A 19,129-nucleotide genomic window follows, 5' to 3' on the forward strand; every position below is an offset into this window, starting at 1 on the left:
AGAAGAGAGAGCGACTCCCTAGGGCAATGAACCCGCTATGACAGAGGACCGCTCGCAAGTGAATACGGGAAGCGCCGCTGGCTGGTCACAACGCAGGTCTGCCGGACGGAATGCGGGGTGCATACCAGGTCTCTTGGACATCTCAGCGATTTTTGCGTGCATGACTACAGCCTCGTGTGGGTCTCATCTGACAACCAAGCATGGTCTGCTTCTTAGCCATTCTAGAAAAGTATGGAAGTCATTCTTCATTCCCCTATTCTGGGACTGACTTCTTCACTACAAACACGGGCAGATACACAACTAGCTCTCTCTCTCTGAAAATGACCGGATGCTTACGTTTTCACACCGAACCGTCTCCGGAGGGAAGGCACAATGACAGACAAGCAATGGGGACACAGGTGCCAGAACTCATGTCCGCTGGTAACCCTCTAAACCGGCACACGGTTGAAACGTTTCTTTGGGACGCTATCCAAAGCATTAAGGCATGGAGTAATTTAAATATTTGGATCCCAGTAAACAGTTTTTTTTGGCAAATATTAATCATGATCCTATAAGCGAAGATTTTCTTTACATAAAAAAAAGCAACCACACGTGCTCATCTCCTGTAACAGATGGTGACGATATGGACTGTTCTTATTCCCTAGGGCTGCTCATCATCGTATTTCGTTCGCTCTTCTTGTTCTTAAGACTCTCTTGGTTTTCATTTCTGACCATTCCCGATGCCCTATGCCCTGTCCATTTGTTACAAACGGCTACTGGGCACCTTCAAAGAGGAAGGCACAGTGGGAAGGTGCTGTCTGCGGACTAATAAATGGTGGCAATCATCTTTGATGGCTAGTTGTCTATAACTTGCATCCTGTTTGTCATATCTTATGTCATAGAGTGACGTAAAACCTCAAAAATATATAAAATACACTGATCGATTTATATATTGATTCCTTTTCCTGGCGAGATAATATCACTAAGTATTTCCATGACGATAAGAAATATGAATGTATCTAGATTATCACCAAATCTAAATAATAAAATAAACAAACAAGCAAAACAGAAACAGACACAGATACAGAGCACAAACTGACGGTTGCCTGACGGGAGGGGGTTTGGGAGGCTGGGTGAAAAAGGAGAAGGGATTAAGAAGTACAGATTGCTATGGTAGTTACAAAACAGTCCCAAGAATGTGAAGTACAGCATAGGGAATACAGTCAATAATGTTGTAATAATTATGTGTGGTGCCAGGTGGGTACTAGACTAACTGGGGGGAATCGCTTTGTAAATTATATAAATGTCTAACCACTATGCCATACATCTGAAACTAATATAAAATAATATTGAATGTCAAGACAACTATGATGTAAGTTCTTTAGAGGAAGCTCAGGATTCTTTTATAAATCTATTAATCCCTGAACACAGTAACAATAATGGATACACTAAAGAAAAAAAAAAACAAAAAACAATTCAATGTGTCTTGAGATTGCCAAGTCCCGTGAATATAACAAAGGAAGCAGTCACATTGCCGATTTCTGTGAGGAATACAGCTCATCTACACATCTCCAGATACATGGTGGAACTTCAAAGTGATAAGAATGATTCCTCTAAGTCACACACAGACATCACCCTTATTACTTTTTTGGTTACATCACTTCCATGTGACTCATGCAGTCTTTGGCATTTACAGAGTGAAATGTGAGGTCTCAACATCTGATGTGAGGAAGAGAAAATGAAGAAGGCCCCTCTAAGAGGACATGGCACCTCTTTCTGGGGACACCGGAAATCACGCGCAGAGTTAAGTAAAATGCGCCTGCTTACCTTGGTAGACTTCCAGCTAACTCGGTGGTCGTCTCTCTGGAGGAAAAAAAGAAGGTACATATGATGAGCTTATTTTGTTAACGTCTACAAATGTGTTTAATAAAACCATCATAGAATGTGCCGAGGCATAATGGTATCATATGCGTGCAGAAGATACTGTACATACAGCTCTTTAGAAATTTAAAATGGACTAGTCATATTTCTGATTAATTCCCATAAACATTTCAATGGTTACTTTCAAAGGAAATTTTACACATGTGCAAAATATCTGCCTTTGCTTCCTGAGTTTAAATCATTAAAATTTAGAAATGTACAGAAACATACAAAAGGACATACAGAAGGAAAATAAGAGCAGGAAAAAAAAACAAACAAAAAAACCCCAAAAACTACAGGTGCTTTGTTAACTGGTATTTGCCAGTTAACAAAGCACCTGTAGTCTCTCTCCAAGAATCATTTAGGAACAAATTCCTCTGACGGGCCTTCGTGTCGATGATCTCTGTCTCCTGAGGTTTATGAAGGAGCACGGACGGCAAAAATCCCATTCTTTGAGCAGCAAATCGCTGCTTTTCCTTTCTTTGCTATCATGTCCTGCCGGGTTGGGGTTGCTCAAAGCAGATGCTATGATAATCCAATGGCCCAAAAGACCAGTCACTAATGGAAGGCTCTCTGGCATGTTCTTAAGAATGGCCCGACGAACATTTAAACACTTTTTCCTATTTGTGATATCGCGTCCCTTAATTGGAGATGTGTTCTTGGAAGTAATGAATGGGGAGCAAGGGGGGAGGAGGTGGTGATGGAGGCTTAATGCTGAGATATCTTGAAAGTGGAGGCGGCTCAACTTTAGACTGAGGGATTAAAGGTGTAATTCTTAGGAACAGTCGTGCACACACTTCTCTGGGTCACGTGATCCCTTTAAGACTCTTACTAAAGATACAAACACCTTATGTAGAAAAAAATAACCTCACGCTCTCAGGTAGACACATGAAATGTGGTTTCTCGACCTCCCAAAGGTAACCCATCAACCCTGAGTGAGGAATCTCGGTCACACTGCCTTTACTCACCTTGCCAACTCAAATAAAGGCCTCCCCTCTCCATGAGCTGCCTCTGCCCCCACCCCTCAGCCTCTAGAACATTCTCCTGCCTGTTGTCTGTGCCAGTACTTGGGCACTGCAGGGACGTGCCGGTTCCCACGGAGCCTCAGCTAAATGAGTTAGTCTAAGACCAGCTCCTATAGAAATACTCTTTCCTAAATAACCATGTGATATTCAACCTTCAGCTTTTATTGCTATAGAAACTGGCTTTTGAGAGACAGTTTCCATTCCTTCAGCAGAAACCACAGTTGAAAGCTTGGTCCACTACACTGTTGAACGCTTCACAAGTATTCATCTCTTCTAAGAATTCAGTGCCTGCATATTTCCAAACAGAACCTGGAAGTGTGGATACCCCAGCTAAGAGGTCACCCCCACCCCCTTTAGTCTCTCTTTATGACATTTACTACAATGGAGCCATCTTTTAAATGTGATTAATATCATTTTGTCACTTGAGACTGACATATGTGAATACTCAATAAACATCTGCCCAATTCGTAAGGAATGCATGAACGCCTTTCTCTGACCTTCTGCTGCCCTTGGGGGTTAGACGTCTGTTCAGAACCGGAACCCAGTGATGGCGGCAATGAGGGGATGAGGTACAGCTGCCTTTCTTCTTTCCTTCTTTTTAATCTGAATATTATGAGCCCCCCCCCCCAGTAGTGTCTTAGACTACGTTGGACATACGTTGTAATAGATCCGCTTCTCTCCCAGCAGAGCGGCATTTCCCAGAGTCGCACTACCCTGACGTTTCGGGCCGGGCGGCTACTCCTTTGCCGCGGCGCCGTCCAGTGCACTGCGGGATGCTCGGCAGCGTCCTTGGACTTCACCCACTAGACGCCGGTAGTACCCTCTACTCGCCCCTTCCTGTTTGTGACAATCAAAGTGTCTCTGCGCATTGCCGAATGTCCCCAAGGGGCAAAACTGCTCACAGTGGAGAAGCACTGCCACTGAGCAATACAACTGAAGGTCCCTGCCTGACTTCTGTTTCAAAGCTTTCCTGGATTACCCAGCATGCTCCATTCCCACAGAAAAAGCACCGTGACTGAGCACCCCCGAGAATGCTTGGCTCCTTTGGCTCCTGCCCGCTGAGTGTGCATGCCTGCCCAGAGGATGCTGCGCCTGACCCCCGACTCACTTATGTTAGTGGGGCTCATTCTCGCTTTTTAAATCTAATTAAACAGGATGTAAAATCGATGAACTACGAGTATGAAAAAGTTCTTATTTCTTTGAAAATAAGTTAGATTCTTAGAAAAGATTAAACAAGTAGCTTTAGAAAACTGGTGTTAAACTAGGCCTAGGGGCGAGACAACTATAAATATTAGAGAGAGAAAGACAAGATATTCATGAGAAATTCTGAGTTTTTGTTCTTCTTAACAACGAGAAATTCCTCGATGGTGAATTGTGGGTGTGATGTATACATGAAAGACAATGCCCAACTCATCCAATAGATTCACACTCACAAAAAAAAATGTATTGGTCTGACCTTTACAGCAAAAGACAAATGCTGGGGAAAAAGTTAAGTTCTCCACAAAGTAAGTACTATTAGGAGAAAATTATGTTTCATATAACCATGTACTCAAAAATTTACACTAGAATTATAAACATTACTTCATGGGAAAAGTAACTTTTGGTTAATATAAATGAATGGATGAATACAGTTTAGTGATAAGATGCCACCTAAAAACTTGATTCCATTGGAGTATGTAGCCAAGATTTTTTTTTTTTTTAAAAAAAGCATGTAGCCAAGATTTTAAGAAAAAATACAAAGAAAGAACAACTGTATCTGACTGTACCAGTGTAGCTAGGACTCGTCAACCAACACCCATCTTCGAGGTGAGTAAAACACTAGAGCTTTTAAAATGATGACTTGCTCATTTTTACTTGTTTACTATTGCTCACAAATGATCTGAATTATTCACGTGTTCATGAATTTACACCTTTTGTTAAGAACGAAAAACACCCGTAAGCAAAATAAGTTTAGCAGGATATGGGACACGTCACCTAGAGAAGGCCCCTTCGCCAGCAGCTGAGGACTGACGTCAGGCGCCACGCGGACAACGTTTAGGGCGTGAAACGGTGCCCGTCATCCTAACGGGGGATGCGCGTCTTTACGCGTTTGCCCAGACGCACGGGACGCACACCGAGAGTGAGCCTAACGTCAGCTACGAACTTAGGGTGAGAGTGATGGGTCACGGGAGGTTCACCAGTTCTCACGACGGGTCGGTGCTGGTGGGGGACGCTGACGGGGGGGGGGGGACGGCACCTGTGTGGGAAACCTCGGTACCGTCCCCTTCATTTTGCTGTGAACCTAAAACTGCTCTAAACATAAAGTCTATTAAAAGGAAAAAGGAGCCATGAAAAGACCATGCTTTCCTCAATGAACCCTTATAGGTTGCAATCTCCATTATTAACACAGCTTTCGACGCATAAATGGTCTTCGTCACTAATATTTATTCATCCGACATATTCCCTGAGCCCCAGTATACATCCAGCCCAAACCACGCTTGGTGCTTCGAAGATGAAATAGATCTTGACCCTTCTTTCCAAATGTTTACACTCTGGGCAAGGATGTCACAGATGGTATGAAGTGGTGGGTACATTTTATTTTCCCACTACTGAAAGCTCCTCTAAGTCAAAGACCACACCTTACTCAAAATTTGCATACTCAGTGCTTGGCACACACCACACTCTCAGAAAATAAGGATGCAAGAGAACCATGAAACATTTTCTACGTGCAGGTTATTCCAATCCTTAAATCCGTTTTTTAGACAGTGCCTGCTGCAGTTATAGCAGGATTGAGAGTTTAACCGCAGTATCTCCTTCCCTTAGTTATCACTGCCTAGATAATCTGATTCCAAGAACAGAATGGAATGCTAAAAATTGAATGAAATAAGTGATGAAAAAAAGGACAAAGCGAAATCAGATGTTCCAAGAAACAGAGCTGTCCTCGGGGCTAGGAAGCAGACAGAAAGGAGGGAGGAGGCCGCGTTCTGACAGGCTGCAGTCCTCAGGCAATTCCTTCACCTCGCGGGTCTCCAGGCCCCAGAATGTAATAATGATGCTGCCCTTTCAGGAGAGTGGCCGCATCGCCCATCGAGAGGAACGCATAGGAAAGCTCTTCGCAAAGCTGGCGTGGTACTACAGAGTCAACTTTATCGAAGTTGAAAAACAGAAGAGACGAATACCTTTCCAAAAGCAGACATGTGTCCCGTGTGAATTACCGGTTTTGTAGATTATCTAGCATTCCTTTAAAAACACTTTAATTTTAAATGTGTACACCCAGGGTCCCCAACCGCCAGGCCGTGGACCAGTACCTGTCCTGTGGCCTGTTAGGAACCGGGCTGCACAGCAAGAGGTGAGCAGCCAGTGAGCGAAGCTCCATCTGTATCTGCAGCTGCTCCCCAGCACGAGCATCGCCGCCTCAGCTCTGCCTCAGGTCATCCATCAGGCATTAGGTTCTCGTAAGAGCACGGGTCCCTGGTGCCACAAAGACTGGGGGCCGCTGGCGCAGACCCCCCGCCAGCACACAGAGCAATGGCAGCCCTGACAGGCCGTCTGAAACAGTGCTCCCTCCTCCTCAGCGCCTCTCTGTCCCCTTCGCGAACTACGCGAACAGTCCCTTTCTGAGAGAGTGCTGAAGCAAGGGCACACCATCTATCTCTGTGCAGCTTGCCAGTTTCCAAAATTAGCTGCCGACTACAAGACGCAGGCCATGAGACCCCACGCTAATTGTGTGTCAGCCGGATAAATATTTTTTAAGATCTAGACTGTTTCTTTCCAATGGTATCTTCGATTCCACCGAAAGTAAAAAAAAAAAAAAAAAAAAAAAAAAAAAAAACTTAAAAATGTTAAGATACTTATTTGTCTTGCCGGTCCTGCAAAAGATTCAATGCTCTGGTTGTGGCAGGACCAAGGTTTTATTTATCGTAATTAAAGATGAAAGTATTATAAGCAAGGGAAATTTTTTCTTCCCTTTTTTTTTTTTTTTAAAGGGGATGTGGTGGTTACCCAGCTTGGGGAAAATTGTGGATCTTTAAAGTTAGATCTTTGTCCAAATAATACATAGACAAGAAGATTAGCTTAAAGGCATCAGCGCAAATCCACACACTAATTTAGGACAGTTAACTTTTTCTTACATGGTGAACCTGAGCTCTGGGAAATCTAAAATGCCTCAGAGGCTCCAGTTTCTTCTCCGATAAAGAAAGCCCCCGGACCTTCCTTCCTCAGCTCCTTCCTCTGCTTCCCACCCTCCGATCAATGAGTTGCCTCTCTGTTCTCTCCATTTTGGCCCTTCTTTATTTCTTCTTTCCCACTTTTATCCATCCTCAATCTTCACTCATGTCTGTGTGCGTGTGTGTGTAAGTGTAAGTGTTGATTTTATCACGTGGGAATAATTGCTTGTGTGTACACACACACACACACACACACACACACGTTTACTAGGTACTTATTTAATACCAGCCACTATTCTAGGCCTTTTGCATGTGCTCACTCGCTTAATCCTTAGAAAAGCCTTATGACGTCATCACTATGATTAAACCACCACAGATGAAGAAGACAAGACACGAAAATGATAAGTTGCTTCTCAAGTCCACACAGCTAGCAACAGACAGAGCCAGGATTTGAACCTAGGCATTTTGGCCTCAGAGCCCTGGCTTTTGATCACTATGTGATACTGTTACTTAGTATATTCGAGCTACGGATATGAGGTATATAATATAGCATATATTTGGTATATTTATTCATTCATCCTGCGTTGTGCAAGCGGTGAACACACATATACACACATACACACAAAGGGCCCCATTAGGAATTTTACAACCTAGAAGGGGGAGATGATGGAAATTTATTACTGCCTTACATAGTACACGTTAGGAAGAAGGATGACGTGAGGTAGAAGGCAGAAAGGCAGAGTGGGGCCGCAGGGGGCTCTCACTGCCTGTGGGAGGGGTCAGGAAGAGACAAGGAGCCTGGATGAGTATGTGCACGCGGGAAACGCAACCGCCTCCCCCCGCCCTGACGTTTCTTTCCTCGCACTATGCATTTCATGCTTCCCTTCGGCGAGTACCCGGCACCCACTGCATGGAGCAGGCAGTGCTAGCTGTTGATGAAATTCAAAAATTGATCCATTTATTCAAAAATCCATTTATTCAAAAATCTGGCAAACTAAAAGGGGAGACAAGCGCCTCGGGTAAACTCACCCAGTCACTTAGCAAACCGGAGGTTTGGCCGACAGGTGCCTGCCGTGACCACGGAGGCCGGCGCGCGTGGGAGGAAGCGCACGAGCCATCAGCCTGCGACGCCAACAGGCGACAGGTGCGGTGCGGCGCGGCCACCCGAGAGCGCGCACGCGGGTCCGCGCAGGTGCGTTCGCAGGGCCGGGCCCTGCCCACCTCTCCGTGCAAAGTACGTCTACACGGCGGGGTTGCTCTCGGTGTTTAGCTGCGGCCGAGGGTGGCCACCCTGGGGAGGTGGGACTTTCCTCTACCGAGTCCCTCGGGAAGCGGGGCCCTCCTGGGGAGTGTTTATTAAAACTAGTGACTTGCACCTGGGCGGGGGTCAGAGACCCCGTGCGGCATGGCGACTCTAACCTAGTCGCCGACTCTCCAGCCTCCCGAAGGCTGTGTCTTTTCAGAGTCCCTGATAAGACTGTACTTGCCTCAAGATTTCTTCAGATGTTTAGTGTTCCGTGTATATAAAACGGCCCCAACGGCGTGCGCTTGTCGGCGTTCCGGTGCTCCAGCGCCTTGAAAGTAAAAGTGCCAGAAGTTTCTCTTAACTCTGCGAATCGGCTCGGCCCCAACTGTCTGTGAGCACCGGGCCACTGTTCAGGGAGCATTGCCGTCCCTCCCAACGTTTGGAGGCTGGCGTTGAGGGCTTTTGTTCTCTTTCAAAAACGTCCCCTGACACCCAGCTCCGGAATGCACCTGATGGGGAGACACTGCTGGGGGCGCTGGGGAGAGAGGCCCGTGTCTCCACATACGCTTGAGGTGACCTATTAATCTTCATTCCCCTTCCGCTCTGTGAACCCACCACGGTTAAATGATGCGGGTCCGGAAGGATCTAAATCGGCCATTAGGAACAACTCCAGCTCATTAGAACTCATTTATTTAGACTTCCACAACGGCCGAGGCAACCAGCCCTGGAGGGCCAGCCGCAGACCCTAGAAATGGCACGTCGCCTTTCATTTACCAGCTTGCGCTCTCGGAGACAGAAAAGCGAAGGGAAAACAAAGAAAAACGAGACAATACGCAGGTGCAGCTGTGTGTGTGATCTCAGAGCTTTGTTAACGAAACAGTATCTCTCCAAAAATTAAAAATAAAAAATGTATGTTTTCTTCAAGTACTATGCTTCTGCAAGGAGGAGGGGGAGTGTCAGGTTGCCAAAAGACCTCTGTATTTAAAATCGCTGCATCACTGTGTTCCTGTAATTCATAAGTGGGCTTTTCTTGTGGGATAATACACCAAAAAGTTATTGATCAAAATAAAATTTTTCCTTGGATAAATCAGTTTAAAAAGGAGGCCCATTTTTCAATAAAGCCTAATTTTTCTTTATTAGCTCCGAGGGACATAATATCACCAATAAGCCTTTATAATGAGAGGAAATCATCCCTGCTCCTAATAATTTCTGGATCAAAGAGGATTTGCAAATACCAGCCTGCAATGTAATGTTTGACTAATGGCCTAATCCATCAACCGGCAACCACTGGTATTGAATTCATTAGCATCTATTTATTAATTTGCCCAACAAATATTTATACAGCACCTACTATGTGCCGGTTTCCATGTGCTGGGGATTGAGCAGGAAGTAAACAGATGCGAACCCCTGCCCACGAGGTTGGCCACCTAGTGGAGAAGCTGTCGCAACGAAGGTTTCCACAAGTGAATAACCCCGTCCATCCCAAGATCAATTCCTTCCTGGGGAGGCGGATGGGTAAGACCAACGAAGAGACTTTGTTGCATGACTGACGAAGGAGACTTTAGCAAGAGGAAAGCTATTTCGCCTTATAGATGCTGCTCTTCCCAAGAATCTAAAATACAGAGGCCATTGTCCACCTGGAAGTAGATGTGAGAACGTCCAGAACATTCCTGTACTTTTCCAGGATGTGGCCTGGGGGAGGGTGGTGAGGGGCCCCAGACAGTGAGGGAGAGGAAGGCGGCTTCTGACAGCCACAGCCAAACTCCGTATGGGATGAAGTGACTTGATGAAAAAAACGGATGTGTTACAACAGCCCCGGACTCCGGGTCTGCTGGAGATTGGCTGACAGTCCGATTACTTCCTCCCCGCACACACACACCCTGCAGGCCCTGTGGGCACAGGATGCTGCAGAATTTGGGGATGCAGGTTGGAACTTCAGACTCTTGGCCTTGTTTACTTCCAGTCAATATCCCCCAGTAAGGGACATACACGCTTCTGTTTGGTGAGAGGTGTGGCCATGACCTTTTGCCACAAGGATAAGCCCTCACGGGCCTTCTCTCTACCTGGACCCAGCCTCTGACCTGCAGTCAGAATGGGGCTCAGGCCAAGACACTGAGCCTCCTTTTTATTTTTATTTTTTCATTTACCAAAAAATATACCAGAAATTGTGTCAAAGCTGACTCTGGCCACAGGGTTGAAAGTTCACAGCAGCTATCTGTGGAAACGGAAAAGTAATAAAGGTTGTTTTGATGTGATTTTGGGGAATCTTTGTTTTTTAGTTTATTTTTCACTTTTGAGAACAGCGGCTATAGACACATAACAAAATGTCCCTTTCTTCTGAAGTTAAAGAATTCACTTCTTTTCTCCAACAGCATATTCATTAAAACAACAGCAACAACAACAACAACAAACTAAAAAGCAACTACCCTCTACAGTACTCACTGAGAAACAGGATGGCACAGTTACCTCGTTTTACAGATGAGTGAAGTGGGGTGCTGAGAGGCTTGAGAGTGTTTGCTAAAACATCGCTGACGCCCAGCCCTTCCGACTGCGAAGGTGGCCAGGGGCCTCAAAGGTGTGTGCAGAAACTCAGAACTCCATCTGAGTTCCAAGCAAGAGGAGGAGCGAGGTAAAAATTCTGCTCATGGAACGCAACCTCCCTTCTTAAATCTACCTATCTGAAATGTCACTACTCTGAGAGCTGGCCTCAGAGGAGCAGTTAATGTTATCTTAGACTGTTTGTATCTTCCAGGTCACTTCTCGGACCCTGATGGGTAAATTACATGTGGTATCCACTACTACCCCTGAAAGTTCAAATCTGTGTTTTCAACGATGGTGGGACATATCCAAATCTCTCATTTAACGATCACCAATATGTCATTTTTATGGCAATGAGAGTTTTGAACCAATCCCAGATGAAATCTCTAACCTTCCACACATTCATGGATGACAATAATATCTCGACAATCACTAAAAAATAATAAATAAATAAAACCAATGGGAATGGAATCAACAGTAAAAGAGCTAAATTACAGATAGCGGAATATTCATAAAACTACACCCCATCTCATGAATGTGGGTGCACTGTCTGTATGCCAGATTTCTTTAGCCATTGGTGATATTCAGCATATTGCAATTGAGTGCAATTAGAGTTAGCTATAATTAAGAACAATTACAGCTTTTATTTCTCTACTTGTTCTTTAAAAGCACATTTGTAATAAAACTTTTTTTTAAAGGTGAAGAATATAATTATACATCCTTATGTCATCTCAAATAATTAGTTTGACTAAAGTTTCTTCTGGAACAATTTTCATTTTAACTGTCAGATCTGCCATTTATACTCAATGGAACATACTTAAAAAAAAATTCCATCATTAACCTTTTTCACCCCATATAGCTGTATATGAATTATTGGTACAAATTGAAGGTTTCAGTGTTTAAAGCTCTAGGGCGTGCAGTAAGCTATAAAAAATTTTCCCTTTTAGTTGTGTGTGTGTATGTGCATGCATGCATATATGCGTGTGCGTGTGTGTGTGTGTGTGTGTGTGTGTGGTATATTTGTTGAGTAGGCTTTCTTGTCCAAGATTTTTGGGAACAAATTTGCTGGCGTTAGAAAGGTGTGTTCTCTAGTTCTATATTACAGAACACTGTCTCTTTATTTACTGCATGCTTTTGCGGTGCCCAGACTAAGAAGTCTCTGGATTGTGACAAATCTGTCTCTCATTTAGTAATTCATGAAGCAAACGGTCAATATCAACCTACTAGAATCAGTGTCTGATTCGGATCAGTGAAATGCTACCTCCCCATAAACCTAGACTGTGACTCGATGGCACTTTATCAGTGTCTCCCCTGCTAGACCGAAAGGCCCATGAGGGCAGGAGTGATCTCTCTCTCGTCTATCTCTGTCACCAGCACCCAGGACAGAGAGAGGCTGATCTAAAGTGCTTGATAAATGAAATGTGTTGAATCAATGACGAGGACTTTTTTCAGGTCTTTCCCATTTATGTTGGGAATAATTGAAAATTAATCACCTGAATAACTTTGAAGATAGAAGAAAATTAGGTAATACAACTCTGGAAATTAAGGATATTTTCACCACTTATCTTGTTGGATTAGCTGTCCTGGGAAATAAATTGTTACACAAAGGCCATGCACCTGGGAATGGAGGGGAGGGGGCTGGAACAGATCATCTTTCAAGGTCCTTTACAATCTTGACACTACCTGATAGCTTAACGAACTTAGACCAAATCTTAAAGGCAATTAGCATAAGTGTAAAAGGGCATGTGCTGTGGGGTGGATAAAGGCAATCCCACCCACAGAACAGACTATCAGCATCAAAGATGCTAATAGACTGAGAAATTGCACTTATCGAAAATACCCTCCATATTCAAAATACTGAAACAGATTTGCATGAGAGTTATATTGTAAAAAATTACCATTTATCTCATAACATCCATCAATTACTACACATTTACTATGCTTTAATCACTCTGCTTAGCACTTACATAAATTCTCTTTTATTCTCCACAACTGTTAGTTATTACAATGCCCATTTTTCAGATAAGAAAACTGAGGCTCAGAGAAGTCATAAATTTGAACCCAGGCCTGTCTGAATCTATAGTAAACAGTTAAAACAAGAAAACAAAACATCACATGGCTGATCATGATCAAAAGACACCAAAAATAGGATCATGTGGGTAGATCTCTACAGCAATCTAACAGCCAGAATGAGAGAAACAAGGATCTAAGAAAAAATTTTACTTCTAAACTTTACTTAAGACCTGTAAGCTTTTCCCTTCCTGGTTCTTTAATACAGAGACTGTCTATGAAAAAGGTTTGCATGCTTTACAGGTACTGCGAGCAAAAACGAGTGGCGGACGGTGTTTCGCCGGCTCAGGTCTAGGGTCCAGGGTTAGTTTAAATTACATCTGGGCATCCACCCTCACTCATGCACAGGAAGGCACTGACATGGCCATTCCTCAGAGCGCGGTGTGCAACTGAGCAAGCTAAATGCCCACGAATAAGGTAATGGCTAAACTGGGTTACATCTATGCCATGAAATATCTACAGGGCGATTAGAAAGAATGAAGTAGCGGTCTGTATTCTAAAATGGTGAGCATTCCGAGGCGTGCTGACTGATAAAAACATAAGGTGCGGAATCACAGGATGGGTTTTACGCTTATGACGTTAAGAACAAGATGCTCCATAGGTACATCGAAGTAAGAAATGCACAGAAATGAGCCTGGAAGGACACTCGGCAAGCTGCTGAGCGGCGCCTCTGCTGAAGGGGGCGGGGCATAGAAATTTCAGTGCTCCACAACAAAACTTGTGTTTTTAAAGGGCCCCCCAGCCAACCTGAGGGCTACTGGTGGGCAGCAGCAGGGCCTCCAGTTCTCTGGATACAGAGGAGCCAGGGCCCCGGGGTGCACAAGCTCATTCCAGCATTTCCGGAAGGGCGGCAGGAGCTGGGCACTGATCCCCTGCCCGGCTCCGAGATGGCACAGCGGGCACGCATCGTACTCTGTGCAAGACCTGCCTGACACCTGCGACACGCGCCTGTGGGCTGTGGAGGGGACACTTACCACACCCGGGCTAGGTCCAGCCACACCACGAGGTCGCTACGGTGTCGGGGAGTGCTCAGGACTGGGATCAGCAACCCCTGCAAGGCCGCAGTGAGCCTAGGTCTCCTTCCCAACAGCTGCGCTGTGGGCCTCCTTCCGCTAGGGGCGCTATGGACACTCGGGGCGGGGGGCCCTCTGCAGGCCGCTCAGCAGCACATGGGGTGCAGCCTTGCTCCAAGGTCCACCTATAGCAAGGACTGCTGCCAGGGGCTGTTTGGGGGTTGTAGCGGGGGAGACCTATGACCAGAGAGGCTCATTCACAGAACACGTGGCTTATTCAAAAACTTGCTGCTTGGTTAGGCTGGTTTAAGAGTATGTAGGCAGTTTCCTGAAATGTGTACAAAGCCAATTTCTTATGTATCGAATCAATTTTTGGTGCCTCCAAGAATATTTCTATTTAAAGGAGCCCTTTAGGGACTTTTTTTTGGTATGGAATGTGATCAGTCTCTCACTTGTTTTATAAATGTGTATTTTCATAAATCGGGTTTGGCTATTGTAAATTCTCTGCGGTAAGGGCTAAGTAGAAAGTAAAGTTGTATTTCTACTAATAAAAAAATAAATCCTAGATGACAGCTGATGCCTGGGTTCTCTAGATAGTCATCCACTGTTTCATCCAACATGTTGTGGTAGAAAGGTTAGCTTTTTCTGATAGTGGACTGCATCTGTGATCGACGAACATCACAGAAAAGTTGTAAAAAATGCAAACAGAACCAGCCCTCCGAGCAAACATCCCTGTGCAACATACCACTTAGCTTATAGGGGTTACTAAGGTATAACTGATATTACAACAACCTGCATATGCTTAAAGTGTAAGATTTGGTGTTTCGAAATATGTCTACTACGTTCACGAAATTATCTGTGACTGCCACACTCAATCAACAAACGACACCCGCCAAGCCCGAAGTTTCCTTCTGCCACACCATCACCCTTTCCTCGCGCCCTCCTCATCCCCGAGCAACCACTGATCTGCTTTCCGTCCCTCTGCACTGGTTTGCTTTTCCTGGAATTCTATATAAACAGAATCACACAACACTACTTTTCTTGCTCTGGCTTCTTTTACTCGGCGTAACCATTTTGAGATGCATACATGTTTTAGCCTATATCAACTATGGTGCATTCTCTTTTATTGTTGAGTAGCATGCCATTCGTTGTATGAACATGCCGCAGTTTATCTGTTACTTGACTTATCAGAAACAAAACTGCTATAAACGCTCATGTACATGCTTTTGTATGGATGGTGTATGATTTCCTTTATCTTGGGTAAATATCTAGGAGAGGAATGGCTGCATCGTGTGGTAGGTATATATTTAACTTGTAAAGAAACTGCCAAACTTTTCTAGAGTGATTTTAATATTTTACATTCCACCATCATTGTATGACAGTATATGATAGTTCCAGTATGTCCCTTCTTACCATAATTCGGTATAATGTCTTTTAAATTTGGCCATTCTAATAGGTTATAGTGGTAGTTCATTTTAGATTTAATCTGGATTTCTCTAATAAATAATCCTGTTAAGAATGTTTTCTTGTGCTTATTTGACACCTGTAGATCTTCTTTGGACAAGTACCCATTTAAATCTTTTGCCCTATTTTGTAAAAATTGAGTTGTTTTCTTTTTGTTGAGTTTTCAAGGTTCTTTATTAAATACATAATTTACAAAGGTTTTCACTAGTCTGTGACTTGTCTTTTCATTCTCTTAATGATGTTTCCCAAAGAGAATTTTTTATGTAGCCCAATTTACCAGCTTTTGGATCATTCTTTTTAGAACTATATCCAAGAAATCTTTGCCTACCCAAAGTCACAAAGATTTTCTCCAATATTTTCTTCTAGAATTTTTATAGTTTTAAGTTTTATATTTCATCCCGTGATAATTTTGAGTTAATTATTTTACATGGTGCAAGGATCGAAGTTTATTTATTTTTTGCATGTGAATGTCTAATTAGTCCAGCATCATATGTTGAAAAATCTATCATTTTCCCGCTGGATTAATTGATTTTGCACCTTTGTTGAAAATCAGTAGAGAGAGAGAGAGAGAGAGAGAGAGAGAGAGAGAGAGAGAGAGAGAGAGAGAGTGTGTGTGTGTGTGTGTGTGTGGTGTCACTTTCTGGGCTCTCTATTCTGTTCCCTTCGTCTATCTGTGTATCTTCGTCAATGTCATACTGTTTTGATTACTGAAGTGTAATAATGTCTTGAAATAACAGTGTTAGCCTTTTGACTTCGTTGTTCTTTTTCGAAGTTATTTTGGTTATTTTAGGCCTTTCACATTTCCACATGAATTTCAGCCAATCACTACCAAAAACTCTGCTGGGATTTGTCTGGTTTTGCATTAAATCTATAGATTCATTTGGAGAAAATTAACATTGTAATGATATTGAGCCTTCTGCCCCATGAATTGGTGTTCTCTCCATTTATTTAGGTTTTCTCTAATTTCTCTTCTCCATGTTTTGTGGTTTTCAATGTGCGGATTTTCACCTTCCTAGACAGATTTTTTCCCCCATTTTCTTTTTTTGGTAGTGTCATAAATGGTATACGATTTAGTTTCACATATAGATCTTACATCTTGCCAACTTGCTAAACTTTTTTATTAATTCTAGCAGCTTCTTTGTAGATGCTATAGAATATTTTATATTAGACAATCACATTGCTTTCAAAGGGACAGTTTCCCTTTTCCCTTTTCCCCAGAGGTGTGCTTTATATTGCTCTTTCATGCTGCACTTTTCCTGACTGCACGGGCCTGAACCTCCAGAGTAACGTCACGTAGAGTGGAGAGGCAGACATCGTTGCCTTGATCCTCATCTTACACGAAAACCGTTCAGTCTTCCACTGTTACGTACGATAATAGCAGTGAATTTTTCATACCAGATTGAGGAAGTTCCTGTCTATTCTTAGTTTGCTGAGAGGTTTTTTTTTTTTTTTTTTTTTTTTTTTTTTCCAGGAATGGACCGACTAGATCAAATGGATCCTTTTCTGTATCATCAGATGACGACATGGTTTTCTTTTTAGTTTGTCAACATGATGAAGTGCATTAATTTTCAAATGTTGCAACAAGTTTGTGCTCCTGGCATAAAATCCACATGGTCGCTATGAATTTTCCTTTTTATATATTGTTGGATTCAACGTGCTAAAATTTTGTTTAGAACTTTTGCATCTCTGTCCACATGGATAGTGATCTGTAGTTTTCTCATTGTATTATTTCTTCCTTAAATATTTGGTAGAATTTGCCAGTAAAGCCCTCTGGCTCTTGAGTTTTCTTTGTGACAGAGTTTTTAACCACAAATTCAATTTCTTATTAGATACAGGGCTATTCAGGTTATTCATCTCCTCTTGAGTGAATGTGAGCAATTTGTCTTTCAAAGAATTTTTCTATTTCATCTAAGCCTATAGCCTGCAGGTTAAGAATGCATTTTTTACATTTTGAAAAGCTGAAAAATAAATGTGTCATATAGCATATGTGGCTCTCAAAGCCTAAACTTTTTACTGCCTGTACCTTTTACAGAAAACATTAGTTAACCCCTAATCTAAGTGGTCAAATATATTGGCCCAAAGTTGTTAATAACGTACCTTATTATCCTTTTAGATATCTGCAGAAACCCTAATGATGTTGCATTTTCCATTTTTATTATTAGTAAGTTATATTTACTTTTTTTTTCTTAATCGGTCTAGCTATAGGTTTCACATTTTTATCGATCTTCTCAATGAACTAGCATTTGGCCTCAGTGATTTTTCTCTGTTTTCTGTTCCACTCTCATCTTTATTATTTCCGTTCTTCTACTTATGCTGTGCTTAATTAGCGTTTCTTGTTGTAGTCATTGACTGGAGACTTTGTTTCTGATATAGGAGTTCAGTGCACAAAGTCCCCCATGATATTGTTTTGGTGGCCTCCCGCACATTTTTATATGCTGTGTTTCTATTTTTGTTAAATTTAAAATACTAATATTCCATTTGATTTGACACATAGACTATTATGTTACTTTAGCTTCAAATATTTGGAGATATTCCGTTGTTATTTCTAATTTAATTCTACTTTGTCAATTTGTGTACTTTGCAGCACTTGAATGGTTTAAAACTCATTGAGACTTGTTTTATGGCCTAGAGAATGGTCTATTTTGTTAAATGTTCCGGAAAAGAATATGAATTCTGTCAGTGGTTATAATATTCTATAAATGTCAATTAGGTCAAATTGGTTCAAGTGTTGTTCATATCTATTTTACTGATTTCCTGTCTACTTGTTCTATCAATTTTCAAGAGAGGAATGTTGAAATCCCTGACTACTGTGGATTTGTCTATATTCCCTATCAGTTTTTTAAAATTTATTTAATTTTGAGTATACGATACATTGGTTAGACATCTATATAGTTCATAAAACAATCCCCCCAATTGCTCCCTCCCTCCCCTAACCCTTCACCTAGCCAACGTTTAATGCTAACTGCATTCCCTCTGCTCCCCATTGCTGTGACCGTCCATCAGCTACTAATTTGTACTTCTTTAACCCTTCACCCCTTTCTCCCAGCACCCGCAATCAGTTTTTACTTCATGTACTTTGAATCTCTGTTATCTGCATAGAAGTTTAGGATTTCTGTGTCTTCTTGATTAATTGACGACTTGATCCCTGTATCATAATCAAATGACCCTCTTTATTTCTGGCAGTTTGCTTGTTAATAATGGAGCCACTCCAACTTTCTTCTGATTAGTGTTACCATGGTAATTAGTTTCTTAGGGGTGCTGTAACAAAATACCATAAAATGTGTGGCTTAAAATAACAGACATTTATTCTTTCACAATTCTGAAGGCGAGAAGTACTAAACCAAGATGCCAACAGGGCCGTGCTCTCCCTGAGGACTGTAGGAGGGAACCCTTCCTTTCCTCTTCTCAGCCGCTTGTAGTTGCCAACAATCCTTGCTGTACCTTGGTTTGCAACTGCCTCGTTCCCGTCTCTGCCTCTACTGCCACGTGCCCATCTTCCCCGTGCGTGTCTAAGTCTCAATACACCCTCTCTCATTCTATACTAGTTTCAGGTATACAGCATGGTGGTTAGACTTTTACATAATTTAAGAAGTGATTTCATTCCTTTCTATGGCCAAGTTATATTCCACTGCATACATATATATATATATATATATATATATATATATATATATAAATATATATATATATACCACCTCTTCTTTATCCATTCATCTGTAGATGGACTCC

At 42.6% G+C, this 19,129-nt stretch overlaps 1 protein-coding gene across 10 annotated transcripts in view; it reads right to left on the reverse strand.

The window, feature by feature from the left end:
• CELF2 (CUGBP Elav-like family member 2) overlaps positions 1-19,129 on the reverse strand; it is a 718,856-nt gene that overhangs the window by 351,725 nt on the left and 348,002 nt on the right. For all 10 annotated transcript variants that reach the window (XM_036227159.1, XM_036227131.1, XM_036227123.1 and 7 more), the window contains one exon: positions 1,807-1,842. Coding sequence is in view for 1 of the 10 variants with exons in the window: in XM_036227077.1 (XP_036082970.1) it covers positions 1,807-1,842 (36 nt within the window). In the remaining 9 variants the exon portion in view is untranslated. Of the gene's footprint in view, positions 1-1,806; positions 1,843-19,129 lie in introns of those variants that run through there.

This window comes from Rousettus aegyptiacus, unplaced genomic scaffold, assembly GCF_014176215.1.
Source record: "Rousettus aegyptiacus isolate mRouAeg1 unplaced genomic scaffold, mRouAeg1.p scaffold_m13_p_10, whole genome shotgun sequence".
Lineage (NCBI taxonomy): Eukaryota > Metazoa > Chordata > Mammalia > Chiroptera > Pteropodidae > Rousettus > Rousettus aegyptiacus.